At 43.6% G+C, this 17444-nt stretch overlaps 1 protein-coding gene across 2 annotated transcripts in view; it reads left to right on the top strand.

The window, feature by feature from the left end:
* Nucleotides 1–17444, top strand: part of LOC137880930 (reelin-like) — a 90140-nt gene that overhangs the window by 20658 nt on the left and 52038 nt on the right. For both annotated transcript variants that reach the window (XM_068722527.1, XM_068722526.1), the window contains exon 3: nucleotides 13979–14117. In XM_068722527.1, coding sequence (XP_068578628.1) covers nucleotides 13979–14117 — 139 coding nt within the window. The remainder of the gene's footprint in view (nucleotides 1–13978; nucleotides 14118–17444) is intronic.

Genomic DNA, 17444 nt, shown 5'->3' with positions numbered 1-17444 from the left:
CCTCAGCCGAAGAGCTCGCTGCGCTGTGCCTCTCTGCTCTGATTCTCTCCCAGTGTGGGCTGCAGGGCTCAATGGAGCGTCACAGAATCAATGTTGTCATAAAGGCGAAACAGTGGAGTGATTCATTTGTGCCACCAAAGTCCTCTTCTTAGCACCCCATGGTGGGACTGCTGTCCAGGGTGTCACACCTGTGGAGAGAAGTGATCTTCACCCTTGGGAGGGTTGAAGAATGACGCTCACAGAGAGGGAGAGTAAAAGAGCTTCATTAATGAGCTCATGGAAACCAGGCTATGCTGCGCAAAATGCTTTGAAGATAATGCAGTGGAACAACAATGGAACGAGACACTGCTTGATGTCCATTGGTGTTGTGATGAATATAAAAAGATCTGTGAGGACAAGAGGGTCATGTAACTCCATAAGGGAGTTTTACGAGCCCAGTGTTTAGTGTAGAGGGCCTTACATCGGGTGTGGCTCTAATCCCCTTCTTATTGGAGGCATGTAGGGGACACAGCTACACATGGACATGGACATATACACCCAGAGAATTCAATAGAGAGATACTCATCTACTCTAACTCAAAAGCACATACACACACACTCCAGCTGCATAAAGCTGCTAGAGCAGCGGCTGGTTGGGTAACATGTGGATGACAGATGTGTCAGTGCGGGAACCAACATGAACTCCAGCAGGGGAAAAACCTCACTGCACCGCCACCACAGGATCTCGCACACAAGGGAGAAGATTAGTGGTAAATCGAGATTGCCGAATGTCTTTGAGTAACGAAATCATGAGATAATGCTTAGCAAGAAGAGAGGGAAGACTTTTAAGTTTGTAGATCTTTTATTTCTGCTGAGTTGATGTCAGTTTAGAGAAAGACAAAGATGGAGGTATAGTGAGCATAAATGGTTTGAAACAGAAGAATAAACAGGTGAAGGTAGGGCACAGAGGAGACGGAGAGGCTAGTGTTTGCACACTGTGTGTGGGGATGTCTAGTGGTTGGTGTGGTCAGAGCTATTGCAGACAGGACGACTGCATGCCGGCCTCCAAAGAGAGAATTCCCCACGGCCTCCCGCTTCACCCTTCATTACTTTTTACGGAAAACTCATAAAACCGGTGCATGACCACACTGCATGCAAATGCACATGCTCTATCAATGTTCCTCCTCTTTCTTTGTCTTGTGTGTTTTTCTGTTTTTGATCTGTGCCATGCACTAATGTAGATGCCTTCACATGTACACAGACACACACAGACACCACGGCATGGAGACAGGGAAGTGAGCATTTTATTGGCTTCCACTCCCTTTGAATAACAATGCACTTTACACTACATCACTAATAAAAAATGTGAAGCTTTGAGAGACAGGCTTTTTACTGCGTCGCCAGAACACCCACATATTGTCGAGTTAACCAAAGTGTAATGGAGCAATTAGGGTGGTTATCAGTGTAGTCTGAGGAATGCCGTATCTTTGGCTTCTGGGCTGAGCCGTGGCTTCGGTTGCCCAAGGCTCATTCCTCCACTACCTAAAGGCTGGGGATCCCCCACTAGCCGCCGGGTGGCTAACCACAAACCTTTATGATGCTGTAATTGCTTTGCTATGGCTAGTGCAAAATCAGACAAACTGGAGCTAAAAACAATGTTATGTTTGGGAGCCAGGCCCACTTTAGAGAGGCAGAACACAGGAGTGTAAATTCAGTGTGGTTTTTATAAATCTGACCTTAAGGGGTCCAATGAACCAGTCTGGCTGAGGCACAGACACAACAATTATTCTGTTTCAGAGTGTGAGGCGCTGGCAGGAAAAAACAAACATGTCATTGTGGGATTCACTCAGTCACAATATACAGTTAATGCGCGAGGTAGAGTGCGTAAGGTGATTCATTTCATTATATTGTCTAGCATAGTTTGACAACCTAATTGCTCACCAGAGACCTTTGCAACATGTTTTAGACTCCACAAGTGTGTGTGTGTGTGTGTGTGTGTGTGTGTGTGTGTGTGTGTGTGTGTGTGTGTGTGTTGCGTGTGTTTGCGCGAGGGGATGTATATACACATAGCCAGAAAAGGAACATGAGTCTGAACTGACTCAGCTGCTGGAGAATTCCAACTTCTGCTTCGTGTTTTTCCCTCCTTTGACTTTTATTCCATTAAGAGCACTTTCTTTCCATTCCAGCCTCTAGCCTTTCTGTCAGGAATTCACACAGATTTCAAACTTTTTTTGATGAACAGAATGGTTTTTGTAAGTAGTCATAATAATTTTGATTTATTTGGTTGGGGATAAAAAAAAGAACAGTTTGCTGTTGTATGTCGCACAGCAATAATGAGGTGATGTATTGGACTCCACAGGCCGGGGGCCTGTATGGAAAGAATTGTCACATGTGGTCTGATTTGTGTTGCTCCCTTAATGGCAAAATGTTTCTCATCACATCATTATCCATTCAAACACAAAGACAGTACAAGTATTCATTCTTAATGTCTCCAGATATTTCATAATTACGATGATGAGGAAAAGGCACTTGAAGGAAGGAGAGAGCTTTGAAAATAGACAGGAGAGGGAAATGGATGGGCGACAATGCCAACATGGGGCTAGCAAAGTGTTTGAGATTAAGGGAACGAGTGTGAGTGGTGAGTGAGAGGAGAAAGTGTGAACGAAAAATGGCAAAGAGGGACCAATGAAAGGGAGACAGTATGTGAATGAGAGGAGGGGGAAGGAGGGAGAGAAGATGAGAAGATGGCGTTCCATCACTCCCTCTGACGAAGTCGCTGATTGGTGTTGCCGTGCCAATGCTGAGCTGCTGAGAAACTGGTCATTGATGGATTGCTCATTTGCCGGGTGATGTTTATTTTGTCCTTAATTTGCATATTTGTATGTATTTGCGGGCGGTTGGCTTCTGCTAGCAAGGATCAGTCCCCATCTCAATATGATGGATCTGGCTGTCTGACAAAATGGACAGCTTAGTGACAGGGACATCCAGCCGACACTCCGTCCCCATGACGGATGGGCTCATGCTAACACACAGCACGATTAGAGATGAAATCCTGCTGCACCTTGACCTGTGGAGGAGGAGCCAGAGAGGGCGCCGCCAAAAGTGTAATCATACCATACACATAGTTAACAGGACTCATGCAGAAATAGAAACATATGGAAATACAACACACAATCAATAATGATCTTTCCTTCTCATCATGCACAATTATGCATTCAAATCCTGGTATCCACACACTCATCCATCTCAAGGCTGAAGGTCGGCTGTCTGTGCCCTGCTGCCGCTGAGCCAGACTGAATGTCAGTCAGAATGTCAGACTACGAGAGATGGCAGCTCATCATGTCAGTATTTACAGAGACACACTCACAGGTATGATTCCTGCTGAACAAAGCCTTGCTTTGGAATCAACAACAGTCCCGGGGGAGCACAAGTGTGCTTCCGCATACCTTCTTCCATCAATGGCATGGGGAGAAAAACTGAGATGGAGATACTGTGTAGGGAGAGATGGAGGATAAAGAGGAATGATATAGAGAAAGGGTGGTGCTAGGAGGAGGGAAGGGGTTCCCATGGGGAGAGAAGCTGTCAGTCCCTCGGAGACTTCAAACGCACTGAAGCCCTGTGATCAACCTGCTCCCTGGCTCGTTGCTGACAGCTCCCTGACTGCGCCGCTTAGACTCCTTCATGCACGCACACATATGCACACATATACACACACATATACACACACACACACACTTGCTACCATAAGAGCTCTCACACTCGCTGATTTATCCACTCATTCCACAACGCATTCAAATTCCATTGACATACACACAATCATGCCGATTCTCTCATTTGAGATGCACTTCCGTGACACATTTGCTCTGACATCCAACCTTGGACACTCCCAAAGTTCCCCTCTTGCAACTCTGTCAAGGACATTGCACTGTCCCAAACTGTTGCTCCGGATCTGTGGGCTGAACGGAGGCAAGGTGGTGCTGGCGGTGATGATGTTGATAATGATGATGATGACTTATCTAAGCCATTACTCCTTCTCTGCTCAGAGCTAAAGGCACCCACAGGCAGATCCCTCCTGATGATGAATTCATTAGTGCAGAAGATGAAATGAGTTGTCGGGGGCAGGGTTATGGATGGGAGGTGATTTGTGTTCTCTGCGGCACCCTGTTGGATCAGGCTCGAGATCGGCTGGGTCGGCTCGCTGTAAATCTCGCTGCTTTGCTGGCACAGGGCTTTCCCACCCTTCACGCCCAGACTGAGCCTCTGTTCTGTCCCTCACACTGCCCGGCAAGTCCTCCCCCACCAATCTCACAATGCCTCGGAGCTGCTAACAGGTGGCTAAGCATTTGGGTGCTCTCAGACTCCAGAGGAATGCTTGGGTGATTATGCATCACAAGTTATGTAGCTTCTTTCCACGCACAAAGCCTCTTGAGAAGCGAAAAAGCAACCGCAACTTTAAAGAGAACAGAATACAACATGATCCATTATTAATTTAAGGTGAACCCACAGCAGACTCTGGACTAGTGCATTTGTGTTTGCCATACATCCCAACTGTGCAGGTCTTGTGTCTCAGGTGTGATGGTACAGTAGACCTGCTGGAGCACTGCTGCTGGGACTTACTGGTTGACTAAGTGCACACTAGCTCTCTCGGAAAACATAGTCCCTTCTTTGAACTCCCACAGCTTCACTAGGTGTGCTTACATTTGTATGTGGTATTCAGTGTGTGTGTCTGTGCTCATGCATATGTGCATCTATCTGTGTCGGTGAGTGAAGGTGTGTGTGTGTGTTTATATTTGCTTTTTGTGGAAGCACATTTGAGTGCTTTTTCCTTTCTTCGCTGTATTTGCTGCATCCAAATGTATGGTAAAAAAGGTCCAGGGTGACCAAGAGAGTAGAAAAAGTGGAAGGCAGGAGCTGGACTGACTGATAGAGATTTCAAAGTGTTGTGTGAGATGTTGGCCAGTTTTTTTTTTAAATGTTATATTATTTTTTTATCATGCAGGAGAGAGCAGCAGGCGTAGGCTGTTCCTCCCATGTGTGGCCTCTCTTGAGCAGAGCAATGTTATTTTCTGCCATACAGAGAGGTTGGTTACATGCCAGAGAGAATGAGAGCGGAGAGAGAAATAAAGATAGAATAAAGACAGAGGGAGCTTTGACTAGAAGACTGCTCAGTTTGACACATTTCTGTGAACACTAGTGGGTTTGCATCATTTCAACAAAGAGGCAAGCTGACTTTGAAATGTTGTGATATAGAACTCCTTATACTCTATACCTCCACATGCACCTTGCAAGTGTGTGGGCATCTGTGGGTTTCGTGTGCAAACTGCAAGAAAGTGATTTTACAAAGCCTTCTTCACAAAGTGCATACCATCCAGGCTGCACTCTGAGGTCTATTCATTTTTAAAGTTCCCTTGCAGAGAGTATTAGAAAAAGTGGAAGTGCTCTTTCTGACTCTGTGAGATGAGGAAGCTTAGTGGTTCCACCGGTTTCTCCCTGTAGGGCCCTGCCTGGATCTGGCCCTTCACCCTCTAAAAGCCTCAGAGAACAACAGGAATTCTCCACTGCCTCGCCCATTTTTTACATTACATACAAGTTATCTGTGAACAACTCACCCAGATCCAATCTGACCCATATTTTGGCAGCAAAAATAGTTGGTGACCTTCTCAGTGTTTCGCCCTCCTTACGAGAGCCAGGCTGTTGCCGTGATTAGTTCACTGCCTCCCAGCACTCCTCTGTCAGACCAGGCTCAGCTCCAGCCTCCTCCATAAACACATCTAGGTACACACACATACTACACACACACACACACACACACACACACACACACATATGCACTTGCTACGCATGCACCATGCCTAGCTTCCCCTGGCTATCCACTGGCTCCTCACCTGTCGCCCCAGGTCTCTATCTCTCACACTCAACATGTGTGTCAGGACTGAGCCTGCGAGACCCCGGTCTTACCAGTTTGTTTGTTTGCTGCATTGACGGTTGGGGAGCAGGGACGTGGGTGCAAGAAATTAGCACAAGTCAAATCAGATTAATTAATCCGCAGCTCAAACTATTAGCCGAGGAGTCGTGTTGAATTAAAAATCAAATTAGCCCTGGCGACTGCCGTTAAAGCTGTGGTGTGTGCCTGCCAAGCTACAATGACACACACCCACAGGAGCCAGCCGCTCATGGGCTTCACTGATGGATGGACGTATGGATGGATGGATGGATGGAGGGGATGAAGAAGAAATGAGTGCTGGAGGACTGGAGGTGTGGGGGAAGGGGAGTTTGGTGACTTTGCCACCCAGTGTGGTAAGCGTATCCAGGGGCACGGAGCTGGCTGTCCTCCACTGGGTGCTGCTCCACAGTCCTCACACCGCTAGCACCCACTCGAGTTAGGTCCTTCAGCAACATTTCACCCTGATGATTCACATAACACACACACACACACACACATCTTGAGCCAGGGACTGAACACAGTTTTATACAGGCCCCTGTTTCTCAGCTTGACACCGGCCATCGGTACTCTGAATAATCATAATATTGTGCTCACCAAATTAATTGTTGATTTCTGAGACACCATCATTGAAAAGAAATCCACCCCAGCCAAAAACTTCAAAAGTCTGATGATCAAATATGTTTTAAACATACCCCCAGGTCAGTCAAGTAGTGCATCGTTGTGATATTCTTACCAATTATTTAATGAAGGCCAAAACAATGAAATCCAGACACAATTCGTAACAAAGACATTTTCCTTTTAACTGTCACAATGTATTGTGAGCATGCATATTATTTGGGTATACTATATGTGTGTTTGCGAGTATGTGAGTGTCCTTTTGAGATGGATTACAGGGCTGTGCAGAAACATAGAAGCATCATCTATCATACAGGGTGGGGCTTCAAAACACACAACACTTGTTTGATTCAGAACAACATTCATTTCAATTATGACACATTAGTTCAGGGGGGTATATAATGCTCCAGTAGTGCTCCTGTATTCCATTCATCATTTACGCTTGTGTGGCTTGTAGCTCTTGATCATTGAAAGGAAGCCGTACACAGCCTCAAGCAATGAACTAAATGTTTATTTTCTTCATACTTTTATTATTTGTATTATATAATTATTGGTTTTGATTGTTGCAGTAATGTATAGGACACATAACAGAAGAATAAGCGATTATTACATTTGAAGGGTATTTAATAATTGTTCACATATGACCATATGTTGTTGTGTACAGTGTGGTTTCTCTTTCATCTGGTTACAGCCATAGTGGCAGCTCTTACAATAAGCCTTGGCTTTGTGTGTTGTGTGGGTGTGTTTGTGTGTGTGGCCTTGCCTTCAGGAGTTTATGGATAATGGATGGTGGATGCTGTGAGATACAATGGAAGCCTAAATGAAAGGGCAGTTGTTCTGTAAATGTATGCATATGGTCAAAAATTGGTCTGGTGCTGAGAGCCAGGGCATGTATTCCAACGTTTTATCTCCACACAAATGGCTTCTTTCACAGCACATTCAATCGACCGTACTGTGCGCACATGGAAAAACATAATAATGTAAACATATACATATGCACAGTAAGTCTCTCATATACACGCTTGTGCATGCTCACCTACACACACACACACACGGCTCAACAGAGCTCCAGGTGTCCTTTACTGCCGGTTAAACTCTCCTTCATTCATATGGCAAAACCTCTCCCCCACACATTTTCCCACAGAGTCTCTTACCCCATTTCCCCCCTGGCCACAGGCATCTTTCACCGCCCATATTAACACACAGCTTCCTTCTGGCAACGCTGTGCCGAACCCCTGCCATCACCCCAACGCTGCCAACCCGTCTCCATGGTAGCGTGATTGGCAGATGCTGAGATGGATGCTCGTTTGAGCCAGTAGCAGATCAGAGTCAGGTTGTCATGCGCCGTGAGACCCTGCAGTGGCCCAGCTGACCAGCTGAGGATGGTGTTGAGAAGAGGCGGTGAATGCAACACAACAGGCGCACACAAACGCACACACACGTAGCATGGGATCATTCAGCAGCACAAAGCGTATGGGGTCCCTACTCAGGCTGTCAGTACTGTTGTGATGTATCATTTATGTCGCCATTGTGCGGCCTTTTCTTGAAACATGTTGACAGAGGCATTATTCTGGCTTTTGACAGATTCCCATACATTCACAGGCTTTTAATAACACATGTTAATGCTCCAGTAGGTTTATGACAGGTTTTAAGAATTACCAAATGAAATATGAGCCTAAAATGTGCCTGCTTTCCAAATTATCTGGGGTGGTATACATTGAAGTCTGAGCAAGTGGGAGAATGATCACTGCTATCTGTCTATCTGAGTCTGCACATAGTTAAGACACACATGCACACCACAGGCAAAGATGTGCATCATAAGCATTAATCTGTGCTCTTGAAATGAGACGCACATTTCTGTGTTTAATCAAAAAGTATATGAATATATACTTTATATAAATATATATATATATATATATATATATATATATATATATATATATATATATATATATATATTCTCATTTGCTTACAGCACATTAAGCTACTTCATATGGATTTATTTCATTAACGCTCCGGGCAAACTGCTATGCCTACACATGCATTTTAATATTCTGTTTGTGGTTGCTTATGTATATCTGTGTGCAGATGTGCAGGGTCATGAAAGTGCATTTATGCTGGTTTATGCACTATGTGCTTTAGCAATGAAGTGGAATTTATTGAACATGAATTCATTAACAACAATTGAACCAGTTTATTAGAACTTTTGGTAGAAAAAAAGCAACAAGCATCCAGATTCCTTTTAACCTTTAGGACTGAAGTGCAGTATCCTATTGCCTACCTGTCAATCACAACTCTTGCATGAAAAACATGTTTGTCCTGAATGTATCTTAGAAACCATTTAACAGAAATGAATACAGTCGAATCACAGACACACACACACACACACAGATCAGTCAAACTAATAGTTTTCTGTGGCTCTTCAAGCCAGACATTGCTGAAGGACAATTGGGGAATTAGTGCCAAATCCAGTAGCTGTTTAGTAGACCAGATGTCAAATGGTGTGTAGAACTCTCGTAAATGCGCATATCAATTTGAATGGTGCCTCTTGGATCATCGCAACTCTGCCACCAAACCTAACTATCAGCTCTAATGCCAGTTAGACCAGCTCCTGCTGGTCCTGCAGTGTGAAGTCGCTGCCAGGCTGAGCCACCGATTGCCCATCTGCTCCATCGGGGGAGAATTCTCACTCCATCTATTTGACTTGTTTTGAGCTTGGCTGTGGAAAAGCTCATTAGCTTTGCAAAGTGAGATATAAAGACAGATAAAAAAAAAAATGCTGTGGTCAAACAGAGAGATGTTAAAGAGGACACAGACAGATGTGAATTGAAGTGTTTACATATTTAAAAGAAGAAAAAACCAGACGGAGGGGAAAAAATGTTTTTGTTACTAGACACATGGGTGGACTGAATATGAATACATGAGAGGCGACAACTTCCCACTTCCTTTTTATGGGGCGCTTAAAAAATTCTCTACAATTACCAGCAGAGATTGATGTCAGGGTGACAGCCCTACAACCAACAGATGACCCTTAAAATCCTGACACACCCATTTCCTGTGTGTCTGTGTATCTGAGTGAGTTTTGTGTGTGGAGTGCATGTGCATGTGTGTGTGTGTGTGTGTGTGTGGGGGGGGGGGGGGGTTGTATTTATGAAACATGTTCTGCCCAGTCACACCGTGGGAGTTAGCAGGTCATCTTCCATTGCCATTAATCACTGCCGACAGCTCATAAGTGCCCAATCTGCATGTGAAAGACCTGCATGTATTTGCATGTGTGCATTTGACTGTGGATGTGTGGTTGCAACAGTCCTCCGAGATCCCCCCCCCCCGTGGCAGCTTATTGAATCAGAAGTGGCCTCTGCTGATTCTTACCTAACATGCGGCATGGTGGCATTTGTACTGCAGCTACAACTTCTGTCATTGTCAGCTCATTAGGTGAGTTCTGCATGCGGCTGATTGTTTGCTAACGAGTCCCAATGTGGAGAACAAACCATCACAGTTGTTGAAGCATAAAATGTGCCCACTAAAATGAAACGTTTCATTTTGTGGAAAGAGGTTAAACGTCACCTAGTTACTGTGTGTTTTCACAGAACTACATCAAGTACTGTAATTTGAGTAAGAACATTTTGGGGGGGTCGAGAGTGTAAAAGAGGAGGTGAAAAAGGCACAAACTATATTGACAGAAAATAAAACAAGGATTTAAAGCAAAGATGATATCAGTCAGAGATGTTGCGAAAAACATAACTCAGAGGTCGACAGAATGAAGAATAAATGAATGAACAGTTTTTTTAAAGTTGACCCCAGTGAATAAGGACACAGGAAGGGCTTTGTTATATATTTTAATTTCACAATGACGAAAGAGCATGTCTTTTTATTTCTCTGCTCATCTCCCCGGACAGAACCAGGAATGTTAGAGTTGTCTCTTTTTTTCTACCCAGGTTCACTACAGCTTGTTGCTTCACTGGAACATTTGGGATTTGGATCTCGTTGAATAATAGTGATATTTTTCTCTCTCTCTCTCCACACCCGGACATGAAAGGGAATAGTTTCGTTATTTGCATTTTTACGCCTGAGTGTATTTTTCAAGTGGGAATAGAAATTCTGTGAGCGGTGTCGATTCCCAGCGCTGCTGTGTCCTGGAGTGCATCAGTCTGCCTTTTCATCTTCACCCTAGTCTAACTGCTCTCTGCTTCTCTTTAGCCATATCCTCAGTTCCTCCCTCTCTCTACCTCTCCCCCTGTCTGCTGCTGTTTTCTTTTCTTTTCTTAATTTTCTCACAGTGTTATGCACATTTTCCTTGTTTCAAACCTTGAATTCTGTGTTTGGTTTCACTTTAGTTCAATTTCCTATGCAAGTTACAGTAGCTTGTGGTGAATTAATTAGGATTGTATTACAAGAGTGTTTCATCATTGTAAATGTAAAAAACACTCTTGTCCAACACTTAAGGTGTTGCTGGTGCCCTGCCCACCTTTCTCTTTTACTCACTGGTGAGAGACAGCGCTGAAGTCCTTTTAAATTAGTTTAACCGGCCTCAGCCCGTTTACTGTCTATGTCTGCTATCCCCTCTGCTCATTCTCCTGCTCAACTCCATCACCACGCTCTCTTTCTGTTTGTCCTCGCAGCTTCCCAGATAGTGTTTCCAACGTCACGGGAGCTAAGCTTGTATTATGCACATCTGCAGGGATTCTCAGAATGCACCATGACAATTTGGTGAGAAGGATTCACAGTGCATTTCCTTCTCTTCTTCTACCACCAAATTGAACATTTAGTGCCAAATCTGTTGTCTCGAGATCCTTGGTTGCGACAGTGAATGGGTGGCTCATAACAGCCAGGAAATTGTTCTGGAAATGGCACTTTTTTGTGTCAGAGGGGCTTAAAGAAAGAGAACGAAGTATGGGCATGTCAATGCATGCTAGCCTGACTCCTATGTACCAACAGCACAGAAGCAATTTCTGCTTTCCTGTCTGTCGGCGGTAAAGATAGGGTGCTGAGGAGATCTTTCCCAGGCAAACAACATTGCAATAACCCGAGACAGTTATGTGTGTTTCTGTGTGAGTGTGTATGTGTTTGCTTAAGAGTAAATCGCGGTCATTACGCGGAGAGGTTGTAGCCGAGAGGTGATTGGAGAACAGCAGTACTATTAGTGGGTGATTACATCTCGGTCTGTTGTTACACACCAGCAGCTCCTTAGCAATGTAAAAGGCTGCTCTGCTCGACACCTCGTAAATCTGACACACGGGGCCCACGCGCTGCATGCACTCAAACATAATGATACAATACGTTTTTTGTCACGTGAAACCTTTTAAATCATGTAGCTTTGATGATTATTCAGTTTGAACTCTAGTTAAAGAGTTTCATGTGTCTCGCCATGATGAGAACAAGAAAACCTTTGCAAAGCCCACAGGGTAAACAAATAAATGCATGGTGCTCAATTTAAAAACAAGCTTGTTTTTCGTGTAGTTTTTTTGTCCGACAGCAATGATAACTTGGTTTGTTTGTCCCGTGGCACACACGTACACACATCAACATAAATTTCATGCAACGGTACAAATGAGCACACACACACCAATACACACAAGCAGCTGGCAGAGTTTAACAGAAACATTTATGGTGCTGTCGACATTGTGTGTATTTATGGATGCAATCTGTGCGGTCAAATTCATTACTGTCAGAAAATGGGCGGAATTATTTATCTTTAAATAATTAGTTTTGAACCACACGCACGCACACACAATCTTTACATATTGATTTGCACATTGATTCAAGGGATATTAAAGCGCCGATGTTATTAATCATTGCTGATTAGGTTTTCAGTGAGCGGAGTTATGATTAAGGAGAGGAGAGGAGAGTATTGTGTTCGCAGGTTATGTAGAGCAGAGGCCAGCCACCAGAGCGCTGCAGCTCAGAGCACATCTTCATGCACAGATGGGACGTCACATACATTTTTAAACCGGCTGAATGTGTTTGCTCTGTGAGCACCGGACCACACTATGTTGACTTAGTGTTTTAAAATGATTACAAATGCTCAGATTGCTGTCTGGGAGATGCACACGTGTTTGTGCAAATTCATAGTTAAGCTGTGTTTGCATTTGTGATTGTTCCGGCTCAGTTTGGACGCCTCTTTGCCAACACTGCTGTTCAGCTACAGTGAATTATTTAACTGTTCTGTGTGTCTGCGCAGTGATTAATGAGTCTGGCGGTGTCCTGCCCTTGCCCTCTGTGATATGAAGAAAAGATTATGTGACATGATGTCATTCCGTCGGTGCAATCGTAGCCGGACACAGACCGTCATCAATAAGAGCACCGCTAGGTAGTGTAAGCTCACGGGGAGGGAGAGAAGGAGGAGAGGGTCAAGAGAAAATAACTAATGAAAGGAGAGCAGGAGAGAGGGAAAAAGAAGAAGAAGAAATGGATGAGAAGTGAGCGTGAGGCAGGAAGCAATGAAGGAGAAAAAGACAACTATGATGCCGGTGGAGGGAAACAATAGAATGACACGAGATCAAACGAGTGAGGGAAGAAATGAGGGAAAAAAAACAAAAGAAGGGAGGAAGACATCAAGACATTGGTATAGATATCAATACTCTTATATCATGCAGGTCCTTGTGGCTCTCTCCTACTGTATCTGGTACAAACCATTGGCTCGTCACTTTATGCATTAGTTTCAGACTTATGCTGATTTGATACTTTATGATGTATTTCCCTTTTCGTGCTCTGTGTCTTAACAAATATTATTGCACTATTTTAATTCCATACAAGCTGATAGATTGTACTTTGCTGCAAATCACCTTTCACTGAATAACATTTTTTATTTGTATATGATTTTCATTTCCTCACCAACCCGAACAGACTTACTTGAGACACTTTTGGTAATCCATCACAGTGAACATCATTATTGTGTTTTCATTTTGTGAAAGTATTGCTGAGTGTGCAGTAATGTAGTGGAGTGTGGGTACATTTTTTAAATCTGCTGATTGGAAACCGATGAGAGTTGGCAACCAAAAAGAAGACACCATGAATTAAATGTAATACTTTACACCACATCCATGTTTTATTAATTGTTTGTCGTTGGGTGTGGCTTTCTGACAATGCATTTCATGAAGGCAATGTTGTTCGGAAGGCTGTTTAACACACACCACTGGCAGGCTATAAAAACACAATCTCTTAAAGGGGCTTACCAAATAATGATAATGTAACATTTAAAGCAGATAGATAAAAAGCTGACATGACATGCACTATGATTAATGACTCTAACCTATAACACACAATAAAACAAATGGAAACGAGCTGCTACTTCAAGAAAAACTAAAATGATGTAAAATGTCTCGAATAATAAATGTGATAATAATCAAAACATTTTTTAGTCTTTATTACATTTACCCCCTTCACAAACACAATTTAAATTAACTTTCTCTGTCCCTTCTTCTTCTCCTCCCTCCTCCAGGTGTGATGCCAGAGCGCCAGTTTGGTGGAACCCAGTTTGTTTGCAGTGTGGTCGCTTCCCATGTCAGCCACCAGCCCTCCACCAGCTTCAGCTTTGTCTGGATCGCCCCGCCACCTGGCACTGGCTGTGTCAACTTTCTGTAAGTCATGTGGGAGTGTATATGATGAGTAGTTGAGATGCAGGCTCGGACCTTAACAGCTGTCCGGTGTCTAACTCAGGCATGGAAGTCGTTAACTGTTATATAAATATCCGTTAATGTTGTGTGGCTGCATATTGACCCAGTAAGCCTGAGTGAGATTTATCAGCTGACATCATGGGCGTTGTTTTCTCTCTGAGTCACGGAAAGTGATGTGAAAAGGCCATCCTCTCAGACAAAGCATGCGTAACGACTGGAAAGAGGTTAAACTGGGGACAGAGATAGTGTGTATGTGTGTGGTAGTACTGTACCTTGCTTGACATGGCCTGTGCAATGGTAGGTGTGAATGTGTGTGTGTTTACCCTGCTGACAATTAAGGGAAATATCCCCATCCTCTCATTCAATGGGCTTGGTTCCTCATCTCATTGGAAAATGTGTGAGTGGTTGAACAGATCCACCCATTCCCTGAGGATGGGTGTGATACAGACACACACACATTCACTTTATAGAACAACTCTGGTTCACATGATGCTCTTCTTCTGTGGCATTACACATACGCATTAGTTAGGAGCAATGCCTTCTTTTAGGGTTTGATTTGGATTTTTAGCCAACTTCAACAAACTTTTGGGCAGACACCGGTGGCTCAAGGATACTGCAGAGGTTATTAAGCTTTCTTTCTATCTGTCTTTTCATTTGTGCACACGGTATGCCTGATTTATGCTTGACGCATCTGCAAGTGTCATTTTCTATCCACAGGTGGGTGGAAACCATCCTGTAGACATGAGTTTTTGATACACTGCCCCCTACAGTTTGGGAGAATATTTGTTTGCCACAAGGAGAAACCCATACGTGGGGCTTGACTTGCTGTGTTTCCCTGAAGCTTACATGTTGTTTGATGGGCCCAAGTTGGAAAAGATCGAGCTTCACACATTTGAGAACAGCCTTGGTCTTTCCCTTTTTTCATTTTCATTCCCCCTTCTTCTGTTTTTTCCATGCTGTTCATCATTTTCTCCATCTCTATCTGTTAGAAACATCCTCTAACTGTCTTTCCCTCTAGTTCTCTTTGCTGGTGATTTACAGCCTCAAGCTGATAATTAGTCAAAATGCAATTAGCAGCTGTTGCTGGAAAAGTGTAGAGGAAGAGGGAGGACTCCAGTAACTCTGCCCATGCAAAGTCACAGCACCACATACCCCCACATACATTGTAGTATTTGTATATTTGACGAGGGTAATTCTCACAGCCAGGTGTGTTTTTAAAATGAAATCTGAAAATGAATCATTGTTGTCATCATATAATTGTAATGCTTGGATAGTCAAATCAAACTGCAAACTAATCCCTTATTTTTTATTTTTTTTGAATTACCAGTCATCCTCTTTCAAGATTTGAAAGACGTTGCAAATTGCACATCAATGTTTCATAAAAAAACACGACTAAATTAAACATTTTGGCAGTACTCATAAAAATTCCTCAATGAATTTCTGGAGGGACACGATAGACTATCAGACAAAGACTTTTATGGACAGACTGACAGAAAGGGATTCAGCTGGGGAATTTGTTGAAGTGGAGCTGCCATTTACACAATATCCACAGAGCCAAACAGATTTACTGGCTTTTTTGTCTGCCAGCAAACACATTTGCTGTTGAGCGTGTGTCAGCTTACGAGGATTGTGTGTTTCCTCAGTATTTGTGTGCCGTCCATGCGTGTGCTGTGTGTTTGCGTGCGAGTGTAAACCATGGAGCAGCAGTGTGCCAGTGCTGATGACAGTGTGGCTGGCAGGGGGCCACAACTGTATGACAATAGGGGCCCCTGCGGCTGACCTTATCAAAGTCAGCCAGTCACACTCCAGCTGGCGGGAGACTGCTCCTTTCAAACACACCCAAACACACTTACTGCACCCTGTTCCAGTTCACAGCTCCCGTCTCCACCAGTAGGGTTCAGTGACCTGACACTGGGAGGAATTCAACAGGAGAGGCCCTTGTGACCAAAGCCAGGGCCACGTTGGGTGCTATATTATTTTTTTCCAGCGCTGATATGTCAGTACTATTCCTCTTGAGGTCGACATGTGATCAGACAACTGTCAATTTTGTTCCCTGTCATATTTTTATTATGATTATTATTTCATTATAAATTAGCTCACCTAAGAAGTGCAGTTTTATAGCAAATCGTCCAATCACTTAAAAATATGGGTGTAGGTGAAAGGACATTCGTCTTGACCATACAACATGTAAATAATGCAATGTCCTGTCCTTGCCCATAGTATCCCTGCCCTGATTGATACACGGACCATTTTCCAGTGTCCATGAGTGTTAAAATTAAAGGCACAGACATCCTATGTCCTTCACAGGGCTGGAGCTGGTCTGCCACTGCATTAATATAGGGCCTGTGAGCAGTTTTATGGGCGATATTGTGGGAGTGTTCCTGGTAACAGATCACTGGCGGGAGTGTGATGGAGTGCAGTGACGTTGGCACCCAGAAGAACTCATTTTCTGGGCGGCTGTAAATTGCCACCTAAAGAGAAGGGGAGGCCTTGGAAGAGAGGAGGAGAGGAGAGGAAGTGAAGGAACAGGGAGGACACACACACACACACACACACACACACACACATGTACATCCATAAGTAAACACCAACAAAACAATTCAAACTCAAACCAAGCGATCAACAGAAAATTATTCAGCAACAATTTAGAAATTGATTGTATCATTCCTGTTGTTTATCGAGCAAAATGCCAACAAACTTCTGCTGGTTCCATCTTCTTAAATACAGGAACAAGCAGTTTCTCTGTTTCATATCACTGTTAATTGAAGATGTTAGTTGGCAACTAACATGTTGCCTTTAGATCGGGGATTGTAATGAGCAATTTTATTTATATTTTCTGACATTTTACAAACTTAACAATGAATTAAATGATTAATTAAAGAAAAATAGCCAATAGATTAATCTGTAATAAAAGTGATCATTAGTTGCAGCCCTAATTTGATACACTCTCAGAAGTTAAACCTGCAGCTATCACAGTGAAGCTGTGGGCCAAGATCAAACCTTTTATTACATACAAAACATAAAAAAAATAACTCAGGCTTTAATGATTGCATAAAACACAGCTGTGCCCCACTTTTTATTCTTCTTGCTCAGACAGACAGTCCACGCCACTACACAATCTACTGAATGCTTTGCTGCACTTAGTAGAGGTGAGAATGGTTAATAGCTTCCTCTGGCGAATGCACGGATGCACTGGTGTGTCTCGTCCTTTCTTTGCCTTTATTCTGCTTCACTTACAGCCCCAAGGCAGTCAGCGTAGTGTGTGAGCGGGCGCATGCGTCCATGGCATTT

Source organism: Cebidichthys violaceus, unplaced genomic scaffold, assembly GCF_023349555.1.
Source record: "Cebidichthys violaceus isolate CVI_PGR_0920_01 unplaced genomic scaffold, fCebVio1.0.p SCAF_3, whole genome shotgun sequence".
In the NCBI taxonomy this organism is placed as follows: Eukaryota; Metazoa; Chordata; class Actinopteri; order Perciformes; family Stichaeidae; genus Cebidichthys; species Cebidichthys violaceus.
Note: the sequence above shows the minus strand (reverse complement) of the source record. Positions and strands in the feature narration are given on the sequence as shown.